This window comes from Pseudophryne corroboree, chromosome 12, assembly GCF_028390025.1.
Source record: "Pseudophryne corroboree isolate aPseCor3 chromosome 12, aPseCor3.hap2, whole genome shotgun sequence".
In the NCBI taxonomy this organism is placed as follows: Eukaryota; Metazoa; Chordata; class Amphibia; order Anura; family Myobatrachidae; genus Pseudophryne; species Pseudophryne corroboree.
The window spans coordinates 103,002,903-103,023,682 of NC_086455.1; the positions used below are offsets into that span (position 1 = coordinate 103,002,903).

Here is a 20,780-nt window from a genome sequence, read left to right on the forward strand (position 1 = left end):
AGGATTATTATTCAAACCTTTTTGTGGTACCGAAACCGGATGGTTCGGTGCGGCCTATTCTAAACTTAGTCTTTGAATCCTTATCTCAGGGAGTTCAAATTCAAGATGGAATCTCTGAGAGCTGTCATCTCAGGACTGATGGATGGGGAGTTCCTAGTGTCTCTGGACATCAAGGATGCTTACCTCCACATTCCCATTTCGGCGCCACATCAAGCATATCTCAGGTTTGCGCTGATGGACGATCACTATCAGTTCCAGGCGCTGCCGTTTGGCCTCTCCACAGCACCGAGGATCTTCACCAAAGTGATGGCGGAGATGATGGTTCTCCTCCGCAAACAGGGGGTGAACATAATTCCATATCTGGACTATCTCCTGATCAAGGCATCGTCCAGGGAGAGGTTTTTGCGGTCCATCGTGCTCACGACACAACTGCTCAGGAGGCACAGTTGGATCCTAAACCTTCCAAAGTCTCATCTGGAACCGGCTGTCTTTCTTGGGAATGATCCTCGACACGGAAGTGCAGAGGGTATTTCTCCCGATGGAGAAAGCGTTGGTGATTCAAGCAATGGCCCGGGATGTCCTAAAACCTACCCAGGTATCGGTTCATCAATACATACGCCTTCTGGGGAAGATGGTTGCCGCCTATGAGGCTCTGCAGTACGGCAGGTTTCATGCTCGACCTTTTCAGATGGACCTATTGGACCAGTGGTTGGGCTCTCACCTACACATGCACAAGAGGATACGCCTGTCTCCGAAAGCTAGGATTTCACTCCTCTGGTGGCTACAACTTCCTCACCTTCTGAAAGGCCGAAGGTTCGAAATTCAAGACTGGATCCTTTTAACCAGAGATACAAGTCTAAGAGGTTGGGGAACAGTCGCTCTGGGGGAAACCTTCCAAGGAAGGTGGTCGAATCAAGAATCTCTTCTCCCAATAAACATCCTGGAGCTATGGGCCGTGTACAACGCCCTTCTGCAAGCAGCACACCTTCTGCAGGATCGGGCTGTTCAGGTGCAGTCGGACAACGTCACCACAGTGGCTTACATAAACCGACAAGGCGGAACGAAGAGCAGGGCTGCCATGTCAGAGGTGTCAAGAATCCTCCTCTGGGCAGAAAGACACGTTGTAGCGATGTCGGCAATCTTCATTCTGGGAGTAGACAACTGGAAGCAGACTTCCTCAGCAGACACGATCTCCATCCAGTGGAGTGGGGCCTCCATCCGGATGTGTTCGAGGAGGTAACCGGTTGGTAGGGGGTTCCTCACATACACATGATGGCCTTCCGCCTCAACAAGAAGCTGGGGAGGTACTGTTCCAGGTCGAGGGACCCACAGGCAGTGGCGGTGGACGCACTGGTAACACCGTGGGTGTTCACGTCAGTGTATGTGTTCCCTCCACTTTCTCTGATACCAACGGTCTTTCAGCTGGTAAGAAGAACAAAGGTTCTGGCAATCCTCATTGCTCCGGTCTGGCCAAGGAGGGCTTGGTATGCGGATCTACTGGATCTTCTGCTGGAAGATCCAAGGCCCTTCGGGAGGATCTGCTGCTGCAGGGGCCGTTCGCATATCAAGACTTACTGCGGCTACATTTGACGGCATGGTGGTTGAACGCCAGATCTTAGCTCGGAAAGGTATTCCGAGTGAGGTCATTCCTACCCTGATTCAGGCTAGGAATGGGGTGACGTCTAAACATTACCACCGTATTTGGAAGAAATGTGTTTCTTGGTGTGAAGCCAGGAAGTCTCCTGCGGTGGAGTTTCAACTTGGACGTTTTCTCCTTTTCCTGCAGGCAGGAGTGGATATGGGCATGAGATTGGGATCCATTAAGGTCCAAATCTCTTCTTTGTCCATCTTCTTTCAAAACAATTGGCTGTCCTCCCTGAGGTTCAGACCTTTTTGAAAGGGGTTCTGCACATCCAGCCTCCCTTTGTGGCGCCAACGGCACCATGGGATCTAGATGTGGTGTTGCAGTTCCTACAATCTGCATGGTTTGAGCCTCTACTGGAGGCTGACATCAAGTTTCTCACGTGGAATGCGGTCACTCTGTTGGCCTTGGCTTCTGCCCGACACGTGTCGGAATTGGGTGTTTTGTCTTGCAAAAGTCCTTATCTGATCTTCCATGAAGACAGGGCGGAACTTAGGACTCGTCCACAGTTCCTGCCTAAGGTTGTATCGGCTTTCCATATCAACCAACCTATTGTGTGTGGTGCCAGTGGCTACTGACTCCTCAATTGCTTCAAAGGCCTTGGATGTGGTACGGGCTTTGAAGATCTATGTGAAGAGGACTGCTCCTCATAGGACATCTGACTCTCTCTATTTGTGCTCTACGATCCCAAGAAAATTGGGTGTCCTGCTTCTAAGCAGTCAATTTCGCGCTGGATCATGTTCACTATCCAGCATGCGTATTCTACGACAGGACTGCCATGTCTGAAATCGGTTAAGGCCCACTCTACTCGTAAAGTGGGTTCTTCCTGGGCGGCTGCCCGTGGTGTCTCGACCCTACAGCTGTGCTGAGCTGCTACTTGGTCTAGTTCGAACATGTTTGCCAAGTTTTACAAGTTCGATACTCTGATGACCTCAAGTTTGGTCAGGCAGTATTGCAGGAGCCTCCGCGCTCTCCCTCCCGAACTGGGAGCTTTGGTACATCCCCATGGTACTAATATGGACCCCAGCATCTTCTAGGACGTAAGAGAAAATAGGATTTTAATTACCTGCCGGTAAATCCTTTTCTTGTAGTCCGTAGAGGATGCTGGACTCCCGCCCAGCGCTTCGTTTTCCTGCATTGATTTTATGGTTCATTGTTACCTGGTTCCTAGGTAAGTAATGCGTTATTTACTGTTTCAACTGTTGCTGCAGTTGTCCCGGCATGTTGGCCGGATTCACATGTTTGTGTGAGCTGGTATGAATCTTTCCACTATCTGTGTAATTACTTCTCTCGAAGTATGTTGTCTCCTCGGGCACAGTTTCTAGACTGAGTCTGGTAGGAGGGGCATAGAGGGAGGAGCCAGCCCACATTATTAAATTCTTAAAGTGCCAATGGCTCCTGGTGGACCCGTCTATACCCCATGGTACTAATATGGACCTCAGCATACGCCTACGGACTACAAGAAAAGGATTTATCGGCAGGTAATTAAAATCCTATTTTAATTACCTACCGGTAATTTATTATTTCATAGTCCGTAGAGGTTGCTGGGCGCCCGCCCGGTGTTTCGTTTTTCTGCACTGTTACTTTAGTTAAGTAATGTTGTTGGTTCAGCCGATGCTGCTCCTGTTCAAGCTGGTTAGCATGGCTTTCCTCATATTTGTGTGTGCTAGTTCGAATCTAATCACTGATCAGTTAAATCCTTCTCTCGAAGTATGTCCGTCTCCTCGGTCACAGTTTCTAGACTGAGTCTGGTAGGAGGGGCATAGAGGGAGGAGCTAGCCCACACTGTTGATTTCTTAAAGTGCCCATGGCTCCTAGTGGACCGGTCTATACCCCATGGTACTAATGTGGACCACAGTATCCTCTACGGACTACAAGAAAAGGATTTACCCGTAGGTAATTAAAATCCTATTTTTACCTTCGCTAACAACACATAATACATGATATATCATATCCTTGTTTTTTCTGAAGAGTGCGCCAAAAAAGTAGTCTTCTCTTTTTCATTTTGGCATACAATAAGCAATTACTGACTTCTAGGTGCACCACCAACAGTGGGAATGTAGGGAATTATACCCCTTCACTTAACAAATGTTGGTTTATATTATTGGTTTATATATATTCTTTACATTTTTCTATAACCAGTGCAGAATCAAATCTACTTTTTCTTACCTCAAGGGAAAGCCAAGGGGCAGTCTTACCCCAAATAATCTTGTGCTCCCAAGACCACCAAGCCCTAGACGAAACAATCCGGGGCAGCCAGTCAGCCTGCTTCTAAACAAGACAAGCCTGCTGCATGAGAGGGCGGGCCTCCCCTTTGGGGAATCCCAGGATGGATGGTCGATTTCTACAGTTCATCCAGGTGTTGTTAAAGACCACTTCAGACACTTGGGTACTGCAGGTTGTCTCTCACGTGTACGCTGTCTCCTTCAAGAGACGTCCCGCTCGCTAGTTCTGCACTACGGTACTCCCTTTGGACCCGTTGAAGGCGCAGGCTTTACAAACGGTGGAAGGTTCTCTCCTGAGTACAGGAGTGGTTGTGCTGGCACCTCAGTCCCAGCATGGCAGAGGCTATTATTCAACACATTTTCTGGTGCAGAAACCCAATGGGTCTTCCTCAAGTCACTGAACAAATATGTGATGGTAGCAAGTATAATACGTAAACGTTGCGCTCTATTGTGCTGGCGATGAATCCCGGGGATTACATGGTATCCCTGGATATACAGGATGCTTATCTGCATATTCCTAGTGCCATATCGCATCAGCAGTTTCTGCGGTTTGCCATTTGCGACAGTCCCTACTAATTCCAGGCTCTGCCGTTCGGACTGGCCACTGCTCCTCGGATCTTCACCAAGGTTATGGCCGTGATGACTGCACACCTTCGTCGCCAGGTAGTCAGAATCCTTCTGTACTTGGACTACCTGCTAATTCTAGCGAGTTCCCACAATGTTCTCCTCAGCCATGTACAATTGACAGTGAGTTGCCTTCAAGCCCATGGATGGCTGATCAATTGTAAGAAGTCCTCACTGGTCTCAGCTCAGAGCATGGTGCACCTAGGGACGCTTCTGGACACACACAGTCAGAGATGTTTCCTGTCTCCAGACAAGGTCCTGAAAATCCAGGACTGGATAAGACACTTCATTTGTCACCCCAGAATGTCGATTCACTCTACGATGCAAGTACTTGGCCTGATGGTGTCGACGTTCGAAATGGTGGAGTACGCTCAATTTCATTCCTGCCCTCTTCATCGATTAATAATTGCCAAGTGAGATGGTCTGCCTCATCGGATCAGATCCCAAATGATCTTGTTGATTCCGGAGGTTCGTTTGTCGCTGACCTGGTGGCTCCAGGACCAGCAATTGAGCAGGGGTCATCCCTTCTGGATCCCCGACTGGGTTGTCCTGACGACAGACGCCAGTATGAGGGGATGGGGAGTGGTGTTGGAGCAACACTCTTTTCAGGGTTGGTGGACCAAGGAAGAATCACTCCTCCCAATAAACATCCTATATCTGAGGGCGGTGTTCGATGCGTTATTACTTGCCCTGCCTCTGGTACAGAACAGGCTGTTTCAGGTACGGTCAGACAACGCCACAACAGTGGCATACATAAACCATCAAGATGGCACTCGAAGCTGCATGGATTTGAAGAAAGTGTAAAAAATCCTTTGTTGGGCAGAACACCATCTGCCAAGTATATCAGCAGTTTTAATTTCCGGGTGTCCTGAACTGGGAAGTGGACTACCTCAGTCGCCGGGACGTACACACCGTATAGTGGATTCTTCATCCAGAAGTCTTTCAACTCCTAGTGGACAGGTGGGGCCTACCGGACGTAGACCTCATGGCGTCTCGACACAATCACAAGGTTCCGGTCTTCAGATCAAGGACCAGGGATCCTCAAGCGGTGTTCTTGGACGCACCAGTAATTCCATGGAACATTAGACTGCCTTACGTGTTCCCTTCAGTGTCACCCCTGCCCAGGGTTCTACGGAAGTACAAACAGGAAGGAGGAGTGTTGCTTCTTGTTGCTCCAGCTTAGCCCAGAAGGTTCTCCGACCTGCAGGGTCTGTCGACGGGGCATCCCCTTCTACTTCCTCAACGACCATACCTCCTCGTACAGGGCCCTTGTCTCTACCCAGACCTGGCCAGACTGGCTTTGACTGCGTGGCTCTTGAAGTATCACTCCTGAGAGCCAAAGGATTTTCAGAGTCGGTAGTTCAGGGTGGTGTTTGGATTCAGCCTCCCTAAGTCCCTCCTGTGGTTCCATGGGTTTTGTCGGTTGTGCTGAATGCTCTGCATGAGTCTCCATTTGAACCTCTTGAATAGGTTGACCTGAAATGGCTCACAGCCAAGATCCTGTTCTTGCTGGCCATTGCCTCTGCAAGACTGGTGTCGGATTTAGGCGCTTTGTCCTATCGTCCACCCTTTCTCATATTCGACCGGGACAGGGCGGTTTTACGAACTCGTCCCGGTTATTTGCCTAAGGTGGTGTCATCTTTTCACCTTAACCAAGAGATTGTGGTTCCGGCCTTTATCTCTTCGGATTTGTCTCCCAAAGAATGTTCTTCGGATGTGGTTAGGGCTCTCCGTGTCTATGTGGAGAGGACTGCCTCCATCAGGAGGTCTGATTCCCTTTTTGTACTGTTTGATTTTCTCAAAGGTGGCTGGGCTGCGAATTAGCAAACCTTGGCCAGATGTATTAGAATGGTGATTGCACAAGCCTATGTGCAGGCTGGACTCCCAGCTCCTGCTGCAGTTAAAGCCCATTCTACTCTCTGTTGGACCTTCTTGGGCGGCCTGCCGTTGAGTGTTCCCAGAGTAATTGTGCAAGGAGGCTACGTGGTCCTCAGTGAACACGTTCATTATGTTCTATGCCTTTGATACTTCCGCCTCCCAGGATGCTTCTTTTGGACGCCGGGTTCTCTTACCCGATAGGGTGTGTCCCTTCCCTTGAGGAACTGCTTTAGGACATCCCCAATGTTTTCCCTGTGGAACACAGTGTACCCCGCTGCAGAAAAGGAGTGTTATGGTTGATTTATGGTTAACTCTTTTTCTGCAAGGTACACTGGTTTCCACAGGGCGCCCACCCTGACGCACCTAGCTTCTTTGGGTTTTATGGCATTAGCCGCTGGTACCCTCTCCTGTCGTGAGACTGTGGTTCTATGAGACTAACATCTGCCTTCTCTTTTACCTGCTCCTACATTGGACTGGTTAACAAAACTGAACTCTCTGTGTCTGGAGGCGGGGTTATAGAGGAGGCACCAATGCATCCTGAGGCAGTCAAAGCTTTGTCTGATGGTGCCTCTGGATCAAGAGCCCGCTCTACGCCCCGATGTTTTCCCTGTGGAGCCCAGTGTACCTCGCAGAAAGAGATGTAACTATGGTAAGTCTACCATAACTGTTTTTTTAATCTCCTATCATCTATTTGTACTTATCGTTAATTTCATAGTACAGACATTAAGATGCGTATAGCTCAATAAAAGCTGCTAAATTGCGGAGATCCTAACAATTTTGCCCAATAGTATCAGTAGATCATCCCTTAAATGCTTACTTACTATCCACAAAGTTCTAAAAACATGAGTGTTCATGTAAATAATTGCTGCTGCCAGTGATAATATCCTAGAAAGAGCCTTGATCACCAAGTCTTTCCTCTGGCAGCAGAGCATGGCTTAATACTACATGTTCGAAATCTAGCGGGAGAGCTGTAAAGAATTGAGTTCTTTTTAAAATTCATTTAGTATAATTTTAGTCATGTATATATTTTACACAGGTCTATAACCATTACACAGGTATAGTTCTCCACAACATTAGGCTTACAATATAATTTTTTTTTTTATGCTGGAACACCTGAAGACAAAATTACTTACCATGATCAAAAGTAACTGCCTGGGATTCGAATCAGAGTTTCCAGAAAATCTGCTTCTGGGTGTGTGATTTCCGAAAACTACTGTGCTGGGAATGTAGGCACTACTTGGCTCTTTATATCAGTTGGTTACCTCCACGTTTTCTTTGGCTCGTAATCAGATGTACTCTGTAGGGCCAGACAAAAGAGCTGCGTTCACAACTACCTTTTCTTTAAGCTTTGAACATAATCATTTCAGAGAATAGATTCAGGGGCAGATGTATTAACCTGGAGAAGGCATAAGGAAGTGATAAACCAGTGATATGTGCAAGGTGATAAACACACCAGCCAATCAGCTCCAATATGTAAATTAACAGTTAGGAGCTGACTGGCTGCTGCCTTTATCACCTTGCACATATCACTGGTTTATCACTTCCTTATGCCTTCTCCAGGTTAATACATCTGCCCCTCAGTTGTGGCTGTTGCTCCTGTAGAAGATTAGACAATGATTTTCAGTTACACTTGAAAATCCAGTCAGTTGATCACTTCCTTGGTTGTATCTAGAGCTCACTTCTGCACTACAAGTTTCCAAATTAGAATATATAACTTTGCACTGAATCTAAAGGACAGTCCATGTTTTAACAAAGTGCACATGCTTTTATCAGTTTTTTACTTCATGTACATTGGCAGTTCAGAATTGGGGCACAGCCATGGTCATAATGGGTGTGCCTCAGCACCATACCACCGAGCAGCTTCGGGCATGACTAGGGAGGCCAATCCCGGGATCGGGATCGGCGGGATCCCGGGATTTGGGCCCAAAAATGCCAGGATTTGAATCCCGGGATTGGAGCATCCAACCCCGGGATTCACGGGATTATACTGCGCATGCGCGGGAGTGTGGCCGTAAGTAATATTACTTACCAATATTAGGCGGGCGGCAGCCATGAACAAGTTGAACGCGGCTGCACTTCAAGTGTAGCGCCGGCCGCCAGCCAATCAGAGCTGGCGGACCGGCAGCCAATCAGGGAAGCTGCCGCGGCAGCCAATCAGGAGCGACTGCTGCGGCTGCTTCCCTGATTGGCTGCCGGTCCTTCAGCTCTGGTTGGCTGGCGGCTGGCGCTTCATTTGAAATACCGCCGCTTTCAGTGTGTCCATGGTTGCCGCCCGCCTAATAGTAAGTAGTTACTTACACCCACCCTCTCTCCCTCTGTGCAGTCAGTGGTGCTCCCTACAGCCTTCCTCCCTCCCACGCCGCTACCAACCCTCCCTGCCGCGACCTACACCCTCCCTCCTGAGTCCCGCACCGCTACCTACACACTCCCTACCTCCCGCACCGCTACCTACACCCTCCCTCCAGCGCTGCTCCCTACAACTTTCACTGATCCCTACTGCAATCCCGGGATCCCGGGAATACCGGGATTGACCGTTTTTCAATCCCGAATCCCGGGATTGAAAAAACGGCCCGGGATTGGCCTCCCTAGGCATGACCACAAGAAGAAAATGGAGATCATGGGGGACACCTCCAACATTCTCCCCCACAAATCAGAACTGTCCCACAAAATCGTGACTGTTGGGAGGTAGTGTCACATGATATCGGCATCCCGCCCCCAGGAAGGAGACATTTCCAAGTTCCTTCCCATGTAAAGGAACAAGAGAATGTCCGTCAGTCGACCACGGCGGGGCATTCACTGCCCGATGCTGCCATCCAAACACTTTGAAAATATCAAATCGGAGGGGCATACTGAACAATCTGGCTTACCCTACTGATATTTTCGGATTGCCCGCCCGTAAACACGCTGTAATTAGCTAGCTGATATCGGCCAGATCTGCCAGATAATTGTAGCTTTTACGCCTAGCATTTGACTGTGAGCAAGAATGTTGTGGTGGAGCATCTGGAGTGTTTTGTAGCTTTATAGAGTAGTTGATTGTGTATGCTCACAGGGAATGGGTAGAGAACTAGGGCCATGTGGTTAGACCACAGAAGACTAGCCTGGGCATGTAACTCCAAATTGCCACCTGTCTTACGCTTTTCAGATCCATTATTAAAAATTGCCTCTGAGTTATAACTGCCAGCTGTAGAATTATTTTGTTGACTCATGTCAAATAAAACAAAATTCACATTAGGCAAACATGCTCTGTTTATTCTGGGAGAATGGAACTCACTTATGCCTAGTATAAGCAGGCGCTTCATAGACCACGGATATTTAGAAGACTAATGTATTGGGTATGGTGAAGAGCGTAAGTCACAGTCTTACAGATCAATGAATGTATCAGCCTTGGCTATTGAAACTAGCACCTATTATGTGATTGAAGGCCTGATTCAGAAATATGAGCAAACATTTTTTTTTTCCTTTTTGCAGTTGAGTGATTATTGGTCAACTGCATATGCATCTAAATTGAACTGTGGATGTGCCGCGATGCTCTCTTGATGTCTGTCGCAGAGGGAATTTAGTGTTAGGAAAGTATTTGACAGTTGGACCACTTAAGGACAGTTACTTGGTAATGGTGGCAAATATCCAGATGTTTTCTGGGTGTGCCTTTGCCTACAGCTGCCATCCCATATGCAATGTTTAAGGCATCTTCTTGCAGCTATGTTGCACGACCATAGACTTACTAAAGGGCCCTACACATTAATAGATCCACCGCTGAGCTGCCCGACGGCAGATACGGCTGACGGGCGACCCGGAGGCGGGGAGGGGGGGGGGGGGGGGCGGCAATGACGGGGGGGAGCTCCATAGATGTGCAGGCAAATATGGACGAGATCGTCCATATTGGCCTGCATGCACAGCCGACGGGGCAGCAACGATGAACGAGCGCGGGGCCGCGCATCGTTCAGCGCTGGTGCCTCCACACTGCACAATATGAATGTTATCTCATTCATTAGTGATCGAGATCGTTCATATCTTGCAGTCAAATCGCCCAGTGTGTAGGGCCTATAACACGTATCTGAGCAATCGACAGATCTGCATCTTTGTACTCTGGGACCCACAAAGTCGCCAGTGGGCACCTCAATACAAAACCACACAACTGCGGCATTTCTGTGTTTTATCATTGTCGCTGCATATACATTCGTAGCTGCGAATACGTTTGCATATATCTCTGAATAAGGCCCCGGATGCTATCTATTTTTCCAAGAGATATCCCACATTTTTTTCCTCAGGAAAGTTTGCATGGTTACACTTGGACTTGAAATGCTATGATGCAACAACCATTTGTGCTTCCACAGCTGTTACGACCCATACACTGAATTAGCCTCCTGTAGCATAATGCAGAGCTTGTTTTAGTCCTATTCAGTGTTTTGGATACCAGGCAGTACCTCTCATCATATGCTATGGTGCTGGAGTTTTTAGATTCCCGACCAGCATTTCAGCTGTCCTGGGTCTTGTTACTCCCTTTTGATTGGCTGCTGACCCATCCCCCTCCATACCCATAAGTTCAGTGTCCTGGGTGCTAGAAATAAAAGTAAAGTGTGTGAGAGAGGCAGCTCACAGCAGCTGACACCATGCCTGGGCTTCAGAGCAGGGGGAACTAGCTCTGTATGCCCACCTCCCCTGCTTAGCCTCTATGCTGTGGGTCCTCTATGGGCATGATTTTCAGTACAACAATTAAAGAAGATTTATTTTTGTTTTGTTTTCTAAGCTTTGCCTCTTAATTGTTGGAGAAAAATCTATCCTGGCTCTTTCAAATTTCAGATATTTCAATGAGTAGACCAGTCTGCATCTGCAAACACAAGGTAACTCTGCTACACTATCACTGAAGAAGCTTTCTTTGTGCCAGAAAGTCTCTCTGTGCTGTAGCAATTTTGCAAGGAGAAGTTGCCCTTAGAGGAGACACAGCATATTTGTCAGCAATGCCTGTTGGAAGAATTGAGTGCCCCTCCTCTGCCTCTTTCCCCAGAGACTGCAGCCATGAATGTCGGGTCTGCAGGGTGACGGTGGTGGGACTATCGACTTACGCCAAGCACATCTCTAGCCAACTGCACAAAGATAATGTCGATGCCCTGGAAAAAGAGGAAGAAAAGGAGGAGGGTGAGGAAGAATACTTTGATAAGGAACTCATCCATTTAATTAACCAAAGGAAGGAACAAAGCCGGTAAGTAACTTGTTCTTGTCCAGGAAATCTTCATTGTGTACTTTTACCTTCATGTAGAAAGTGTACTTGTAAGTTTAAATGTTCTCCCTAGTGATTATGTAAGGTGTGATATGTTTCTTTTGGGGTCTTCAGACTGTGAAGCGTGTGTGCATTTTGCAGCATACTGTTCTGTAATGTGTGTAATCACATCTGAAAGTGTTGATGCAACAAGTTTCTAAAAGAAGTCAAGTTGACATGTACTGTATTAGCAGTCACAAAATATGCAGTATTTAAAAGGCTCATTTCATTAATGGGCTGATTAGATGGATAAATATGCCATTGGGTAACCTTGCCTGACCTCAGTTGTCACATACATGTTGATCATTCTTTTCAGCTCTGGACCTTTTTTTTACACTCATTCATGTATTTGTAGCAATGTTTAGTGATTGTTTATTCAATTATGTTTGTTGTAGCATAATTGATGATAGCACATATACAAAGATGGATGTTCAATTTGCTCTCAGTGGGCCATTAAGCCATTCATCATGTATCACCCCTATCCAATGATATTGACATTCATTGATTCATCATGTCTGGCCCCCAGCATGTGTCAGTGTTAATTCTTTCCAATGCTCTTATTGGAACCATACCTTTTTTTCAAATAATATGCTCCAAAGAGCAAACTGTGATAAATATATTTTTTGCTATAAATTTCTGTACCGATGTGATATAATTACATACAGCAGGCGTTTCCTGTGCCTCAATGGATACAGCATGCATGTGTGTACTTTTGAAGTCTTAAATAGGACCAACACTGTGCATATGAAGTTAATTGTTATTTGTCAGAGCTGTTTCAAAATAAATAATGAGCGTGTTATGATAAATATAAGTATCTCTAACAAACAATAAAAAAAAGGATATGAATATGTGTAAGGGTGTGTACACACGGTGAGATCCTTGCTATGCCCGATTTTTACTTGCGATTTCCTTTGAACTCCCCGGAGCCCAGATAGCACCGATTTTGACTAACTTTTCTTGAGATATGGACTGTGTGTGCTTATGATTTTGGCTTATGTGAGATGTCATTGACATGTGAGATGAACTAGATAGTACACCGATCTAGCAAGGATTGACTTGCCTGCACAGTCTATCTTTTCTTGCGATGCCGACCTGGCGGGACCGCGCATCGGGATCGCAAGGTGACTTTCACCTTGCGATCTGCACTAACTTTTCTTGCGATTTTGACTATATAGTCAAAATCGAAAGAAAATATCTCACCGTGTGTACACACCCTAAGTGTGTAAACGTGGCACCTGTAAAGAAAAGAACTTTATTTCTCTGACGTCCTAGTGGATGCTGGGAACTCCGTAAGAACCATGGGAAATAGACGGGCTCCGCAGGAGACTGGGCACTCTAAAAGAAAGATTAGGTACTATCTGGTGTGCACTGGCTCCTCCCTCTATGCCCCTCCTCCAGACCTCAGTTAGAGTCTGTGCCCGGCCAGAGCTGGGTGCTCCTAGTGGGCTCTCCTGAGCTTGCTAGAAAAGAAAGTATTTGTTAGGTTTTTTATTTTCAGTGAGATCTGCTGGCAACAGACTCACTGCTACGTGGGACTGAGGGGAGAGAAGCAAACCTACCTGCTTGCAGCTAGCTTGTGCTTCTTAGGCTACTGGACACCATTAGCTCCAGAGGGTTCGAACACAGGGCCTGACCTCGATCGTCCGTTCCCGGAGCCGCGCCGCCGTCCCCCTTGCAGAGCCAGAAGACAGAAGAGAAGCGATGAAATCGGCGGCAGAAGACTCCTGTCTTCATTAAGGTAGCGCACAGCACCGCAGCTGTGCGCCATTGCTCCCACTGCACACCACACACTCCGGTCACTGTAGGGTGCAGGGCGCTGGGGGGCGCCCTGGGCAGCAATAAGAATACCTTTGGCATAAAAAAATACACATAATACAGTCTGGGACTGTATGTGTAAAACCCCCAACATTTTTTAGTCAGAAACAGCGGGACAGAAGCCCGCCGCTAAGGGGGCAGGGCCTTCTTCCTCAGCACACCAGCGCCATTTTCCCTTCACAGCTCCGCTGGAAGCAGCTCCCCAGGCTCTCCCCTGCAGTATCCTGATACAAGAAGGGTAAAAAAGAGAGGGGGGGGCACATAAATTAAGGCGCAAATAAGATAATTAAGCAGCTATTGGGAAAAATCACTTATTATAGTGTAAATCCCTGTGTTATATAGCGCTGTGGTGTGTGCTGGCATACTCTCTCTCTGTCTCCCCAAAGGACTTTGTGGGGTCCTGTCCTCAGAGCATTCCCTGTGTGTGTGTGGTGTGTCGGTACGGCTGTGTCGACATGTTTGATGAGGAGGGTTACGTGGAGGCGGAGCAAGGGCAGATAAGTGTGGTGTCGCCCCCAACGGGGCCGACACCTGATTGGATGGATATGTGGAAGGTTTTAACCGACAATGTCAACTCCTTACATAAAAGGTTTGATGACGCAGCAGCCTTGGGACAGCCGGGGTCTCGGCCCGCGCCTGCCCAGGCGACTCTGAAGCCGTCAGGGGCTCATAAACGCCCGCTAGCTCAGATGGTGGACACAGATGTCGACACGGAGTCTGACTCCAGTGTAGATGAGGATGAGACAAATGTACAGTCTACAAAGGCCATCCGATGCATGATTACTGCAATGAAAGATGTATTGCACATTTCTGACGTTAACCCGGTTACCACCAAAAGGGGTATTATGTTTGGGGAGAAAAAGCAGCCAGTGACTTTTCCCCCATCTGATGAATTAAATGAATTGTGTGAAGAAGCGTGGAGTTCCCCTGATAAGAAACTAGTGATTTCTAAGAGGTTACTGATGGCGTACCCTTTCCCGCCAACGGACAGGTTACGTTGGGATACATCACCTAGGGTGGACAAGGCGCTCACACACTTATCTAAAAGGGTGGCACTGCCGTCTCAGGATACGGCCGCCCTAAAGGAGCCTGCGGATAGAAAGCAGGAAGCTATCCTGAAGTCTGTGTATACACACTCTGGTACTCTACTGAGACCTGCTATTGCTTCAGCCTGGATGTGTAGTGCTGCAGCAGCATGGACTGATACCCTGTCAGACAACATTGATTCCCTTGACAGGGATACTATTTTGCTAACCCTAAAACATATAAAAGACGTCGTCTTATATATGCGGGATGCCCAGAGGGACATTTGCCTGCTGGCATCTAGAATTAATGCAATGTCCATTTCTGCCAGGAGAGTATTATGGACTCGGCAGTGGACAGGTGATGCTGATTCTAAAAAACACATGGAGGTTTTGCCTTATAAGGGTGAGGAGTTGTTTGGGGACGGTCTCTCGGACCTCGTATCCACAGCAACAGCTGGGAAGTCGACTTTTTTACCTCAGGTTCCCTCACAGCCTATGAAAGCACCGTATTATCAAATGCAGTCCTTTCGGCCTCAGAAAGGCAAGCGGGTCAGAGGCGCATCCTTTCTGGCCAGAGGCAAGGGTAGAGGTAAGAAGCTGCACCAGGCAGCTAGTTCCCAGGAACAAAAATCCTCCCCTGCTTCCACTAAGTCCACCGCATGACGTTGGGGCTCCACAGGCGGAGCCAGGTGCGGTGGGGGCACGTCTCCGAAACTTCAGCAACCAGTGGGTTCCCTCACATGTGGATCTCTGGGCTGTACATGTATCTCAGGGATACAAGCTGGAGTTCGAGGCGACTCCCCCTCGCCGTTACCTCAAATCAGCCTTGCCAGCTGCTCCCAGGGAAAGGGAGGTAGTACTGGCGGCAATTCACAAGCTGTACCTCCAGCAGGTGATAATCAAGGTCCCCCTCCTTCAACAGGGAAGGGGTTACTATTCCACAATGTTTGTGGTACCGAAACCGGACGGTTCGGTGAGACCCATTCTGAATTTAAAAGCCTTGAACACTTATATAAAGAAGTTCAAGTTCAAAATGGAATCGCTCAGGGCGGTTATTGTAAGCCTGGAAGAGGGGGATTTTATGGTGTCGCTGGACATCAAGGATGCTTACTTGCATGTCCCCATTTACCCACCTCACCAGGAGTACCTCAGGTTCGTGGTACAGGACTGTCATTACCAATTCCAGACGTTGCCGTTTGGTCTGTCCACGGCACCGAGAATATTTACCAAGGTAATGGCCGAAATGATGATACTCCTTCGGAAGAAGGGAGTTATAATTATCCCGTACTTGGACGATCTCCTCATAAAGGCGAGGTCCAGAGAGCAGTTGTTGGTCAGCGTAGCACTCTCTCAGGAAGTGTTGCAACAGCACGGCTGGATTCTGAATATCCCAAAGTCGCAGCTGATTCCTGCGACGCGTGTGCTTTTCCTGGGCATGATTCTGGACACAGAACAGAAGAAGGTGTTTCTCCCGGTGGAGAAGGCCCAGGAATTGTCATCTCTGGTCAGGGACCTCCTGAAACCAAAACAGTTGTCGGTGCATCACTGCACGCGAGTCCTGGGAAAGATGGCGGCTTCTTACGAAGCAATTCCCTTCGGCAGGTTCCATGCAAGGATCTTTCAGTGGGATCTGTTGGACAAATTTTCCGGATCGCATCTTCAGATGCATCGGTTGATCACCCTGTCCCCAAGGGCCAGGGTGTCTCTGCTGTGGTGGCTGCAGAGTGCTCATCTTCTCGAGGGCCGCAGGTTCGGCATACAGGACTGGGTCCTGGTGACCATGGATGCAAGCCTCCGAGGATGGGGGGCAGTCACTCAGGGAAGAAACTTCCAAGGACAGTGGTCAAGTCTGGAGACTTCACTACACATAAATATACTGGAACTAAGGGCCATTTACAACGCCCTGAGTCAAGCAGAGCCCCTGCTTCAAAACCAACCAGTACTGATTCAGTCAGACAACATCACGGCGGTCGCCCATGTAAACCGCCAGGGCGGCACAAACAGCAGGATGGCAATGGCAGAAGCCACAAGGATTCTTCGTTGGGCGGAGAATCACGTGCTAGCACTGTCAGCAGTGTTCATTCCGGGTGTGGACAACTGGGAAGCAGACTTCCTCACCAGGCACGACCTCCACCCGGGAGAGTGGGGACTTCATCAAGAAGTCTTCACACAGATTGTAAATCGTTGGGAACGGCCACAGGTGGACATGATGGCGTCCCACCTCAACAAAAAGCTAAAAAAATATTGCGCCAGGTCAAGGGACCCTCAGGCGATAGCTGTGGACGCACTAGTGACACCGTGGGTGTACCAGTCGGTTTATGTGTTCCCTCCTCCTCCTCTCATACCCAAGGTACTGAGGATAGTAAGAAAGAGAGGAGTAAGAACTATACTCATCGTTCCCGATTGGCCAAGAAGAACTTGGTACCCAGAACTACAAGAAATGATCTCAGAGGACCCATGGCCTCTGCCTCTCAGACAGGACCTGTTACAGCAGGGACCCTGTCTGTTCCAAGACTTACCGCGGCTGCGTTTGACGGCATGGCGGTTGAACGTCGGATCCTAACGGAAAAAGGCATTCCAGATGAAGTCATTCCTACGCTGATAAAAGCTAGGAAGGATGTGACAGCAAAGCATCATCACCGCATATGGCGGGAATATGTTGCTTGGTGTGAGGCCAGGAAGGCCCCAACAGAGGAATTCCAGCTGGGTCGATTTCTGCACTTCCTACAGTCAGGGGTGACTAAGGGCCTAAAATTGGGGTCCATAAAAGTCCAGATTTCGTCCCTATCGATTTTCTTTCAAAAAGAACTGGCTTCACTGCCTGAAGTTCATACGTTTGTTAAGGGAGTGCTGCATATTCAGCCCCCTTTTGTGCCTCCAGTGGCACCTTGGGATCTTAACGTTGTGTTGGATTTCCTGAAATCACACTGGTTTGAGCCACTTAAGACCGTGGAGCTAAAGTATCTCACGTGGAAGGTGGTCATGCTGTTGGCCTTAGCTTCAGCTAGGCGTGTGTCAGAATTGGCGGCTTTGTCATGTAAAAGCCCATATCTGATCTTCCATATGGACAGGGCAGAATTGAGGACTCGTCCCCAATTTCTCCCTAAGGTGGTATCAGCGTTTCATTTGAACCAACCTATTGTGGTGCCTGCGGCTACTCGGGACTTGGAGGACTCCAAGTTACTTGATGTAGTCAGGGCTTTGAAAATCTATGTAGGCAGGACGGCTGGAGTCAGGAAAACTGACTCGCTGTTTATCCTGCATGCACCCAACAAGCTGGGTGCTCCTGCTTCAAAGCAAACTATTGCGCGCTGGATCTGTAACACGATTCAGCAAGCTCATTCTGCGGCAGGATTGCCGCATCCTAAATCAGTAAAAGCCCATTCCACAAGGAAGGTGGGCTCTTCTTGGGCGGCTGCCCGAGGGGTCTCGGCTTTACAGCTTTGCCGAGCTGCTACTTGGTCGGGTTCAAACACATTTGCTAAGTTCTACAAGTTTGATACCCTGGCTGAGGAGGACCTTGCCTTTGCTCATTCTGTGCTGCAGAGTCATCCGCACTCTCCCGCCCGTTTGGGAGCTTTGGTATAATCCCCATGGTCCTTACGGAGTTCCCAGCATCCACTAGGACGTCAGAGAAAATAAGAATTTACTCACCGGTAATTCTATTTCTCGTAGTCCGTAGTGGATGCTGGGCGCCCGTCCCAAGTGCGGATTCTGTGCAATACATGTATATAGTTATTGCTTAACTAAAGGGTTATTGTTATGAGCCATCCGTTAAATGAGGCTCAGTTGTTGTTCATACTGTTAACTGGGTATGGTTATCACAAGTTGTACAGTGTGATTGGTGTGGCTGGTATGAGTCTTACCCTGGATTCCAAATCCTTTCCTTGTTGTGTCAGCTCTTCCGGGCACAGTTTCCCTAACTGAGGTCTGGAGGAGGGGCATAGAGGGAGGAGCCAGTGCACACCAGATAGTACCTAATCTTTCTTTTAGAGTGCCCAGTCTCCTGCGGAGCCCGTCTATTCCCCATGGTCCTTACGGAGTTCCCAGCATCCACTACGGACTACGAGAAATAGAATTACCGGTGAGTAAATTCTTATTTTTTACATTTCGTATACTTTTTATATGTACATATGTGTATATATATGTATATGTATGTGTGTGTATATATATATATATATATATACATACATACATACATACATACATACATACATACATACATACATACATACATACATACGTTGAGTATCCCTTATCCAAAATGCTTGGGACCAGAGGTATTTTGGATATGGGATTTTTCCGTATTTTGGAATAATTAGATACCGTAATGAGATATCATGGTGATGGGACCTAAATCTAAGCACATAATGCATTTATGTTACATATACACCTCATACACAGAGCCTGAAAGTAATTTTAGACAATATTTTTTATAACTTTGTGCATTAAACAAAGTGTGTCTACATTCACACAATTCATTTATGTTTCATATACACCTTGTACACACAGCCTGAAGGTCATTTAATACAATATTATTAATAACTTTGTGTATTAAACAAAGTTTGTGTACATTGAGCCATCAAAAAACAAAGGTTTCACTATCTCACTCTCTCTAAAAAAAAAAGTCCGTATTTCGGAATATTACGTATTTCGGAATATTTGGATATGGGATACTCAACCTGTACATATACATATACATACTATTATTTTTTACAGTGGCACCTGTTTTAAAAAAGGTTTTTAAGAACCTTTATATTGAATTTTTACTTAATATGGGTTGGAATACAAGACTATACTATCAGCACATGGTTGCCGCCATTCTGATCCAACTTCTGGTCTCCATTTCTGTTTTTTAACTATGGATCAATAAAGTTTTTTAAGTATAGAAATGAGACCTGGGAAGCTTCCTGCCATCCTTGACAAAGTGCCTCCAACACGTTTTGTGAGTCAGCGCACACATTAGACACAGCATTACAAGACCACTCAGTTTCCAGCATCCCGCCACTAGCCGCATTGCGACGTCATCGAGCCGCTACCCGACCAGCTACCACTGGACGCAGCGGTAAGCGGCCAGCCGGAGCTCCAACACCATCTCTTCCTGTTGATGCACGGACAGGCTAGAAGGTAGGGACAGCTATAACGTACACAATTGCTGAACTGTGAAACAAACATACTGTGCTCATATCAATTAACTCCTAATAGGAGTTATAAACATAATTATTAACAAAAATCTTTTCTTTACAGGTGCCATATTTATTATACATATTGTTAATATCAAATTTTTTTTAGACTTATATTTATCATAAAGTGCTCATTATTTATTTTGAAATGGCACAATTTAACAAACTGAGCAGCTAAAATAAATACTAAACACAGCGCAGTTGTGTTATATCTTTTTCGTTTGTCAGAGCTGCCTCAAACACTTGCCTCTCAGTCTCCTCTTTAGGAACATGATTGCCTGATGCATTGTGCATACTCAACCATCACTACTAAATCTCCCCCCCCCCACCCCTCACCCCTCACCCCAAGTATATAATTTTATTTATTCATATATATTTCTCTGACGTCCTAGTGGATGCTGGGGACTCCGAAAGGACCATGGGGAATAGCGGCTCCGCAGGAGACTGGGCACAAAAGTAAAGCTTTAGAACTACCTGGTGTGCACTGGCTCCTCCCCCTAGGACCCTCCTCCAAGCCTCAGTTAGATTTTTGTGCCCGAACGAGAAGGGTGCAGTCTAGGTGGCTCTCCTGAGCTGCTTAGAAAAAAGTTTAGTTTTAGGTTTTTTATTTTCAGTGAGACCTGCTGGCAACAGGCTCACTGCATCGAGGGACTAAGGGGAGAAGAAGCGAACTCACCTGCGTGCTGAGTGGATTGGGCTTCTTAGGCTACTGGACATTAGCTCCAGAGGGACGATCACAGGCCCAGCCATGGATGGGTCCCAGAGCCGCGCCGCCGTCCCCCTTACAGAGCCAGAAGAGCAGAAGAGGTCCGGAAAAATCGGCGGCAGAAGACGTCCTGTCTTCAATAAGGTAGCGCACAGCACCGCAGCTGTGCGCCATTGCTCTCAGCACACTTCACACTCCGGTCACTGAGGGTGCAGGGCGCTGGGTGGGGGCGCCCTGAGACGCAATATAAACACCTTAGGGGGCAAAAAAATGCATCACATATAGCTCCTGGGCTATATGGATGCATTTAACTCATGCCTGTTTTTCCATAAAAAAGCGGGAGAACGGCCGCCGAGAAGGGGGCGGAGCCTATCTCCTCAGCACACTGGCGCCATTTTTCCTCACAGCTCCGTTGGAGGGAAGCT

General features: G+C 47.6%; 1 protein-coding gene across 4 annotated transcripts in view; it reads left to right on the plus strand.

Annotated features, from left to right (window-relative positions):
- Nucleotides 1-20,780, plus strand: part of ZNF106 (zinc finger protein 106) — a 361,275-nt gene that overhangs the window by 124,600 nt on the left and 215,895 nt on the right. For all 4 annotated transcript variants that reach the window (XM_063947828.1, XM_063947829.1, XM_063947830.1 and 1 more), the window contains exon 4: nucleotides 11,375-11,569. In XM_063947828.1, the coding sequence (XP_063803898.1) occupies nucleotides 11,375-11,569 (195 nt within the window). The remainder of the gene's footprint in view (nucleotides 1-11,374; nucleotides 11,570-20,780) is intronic.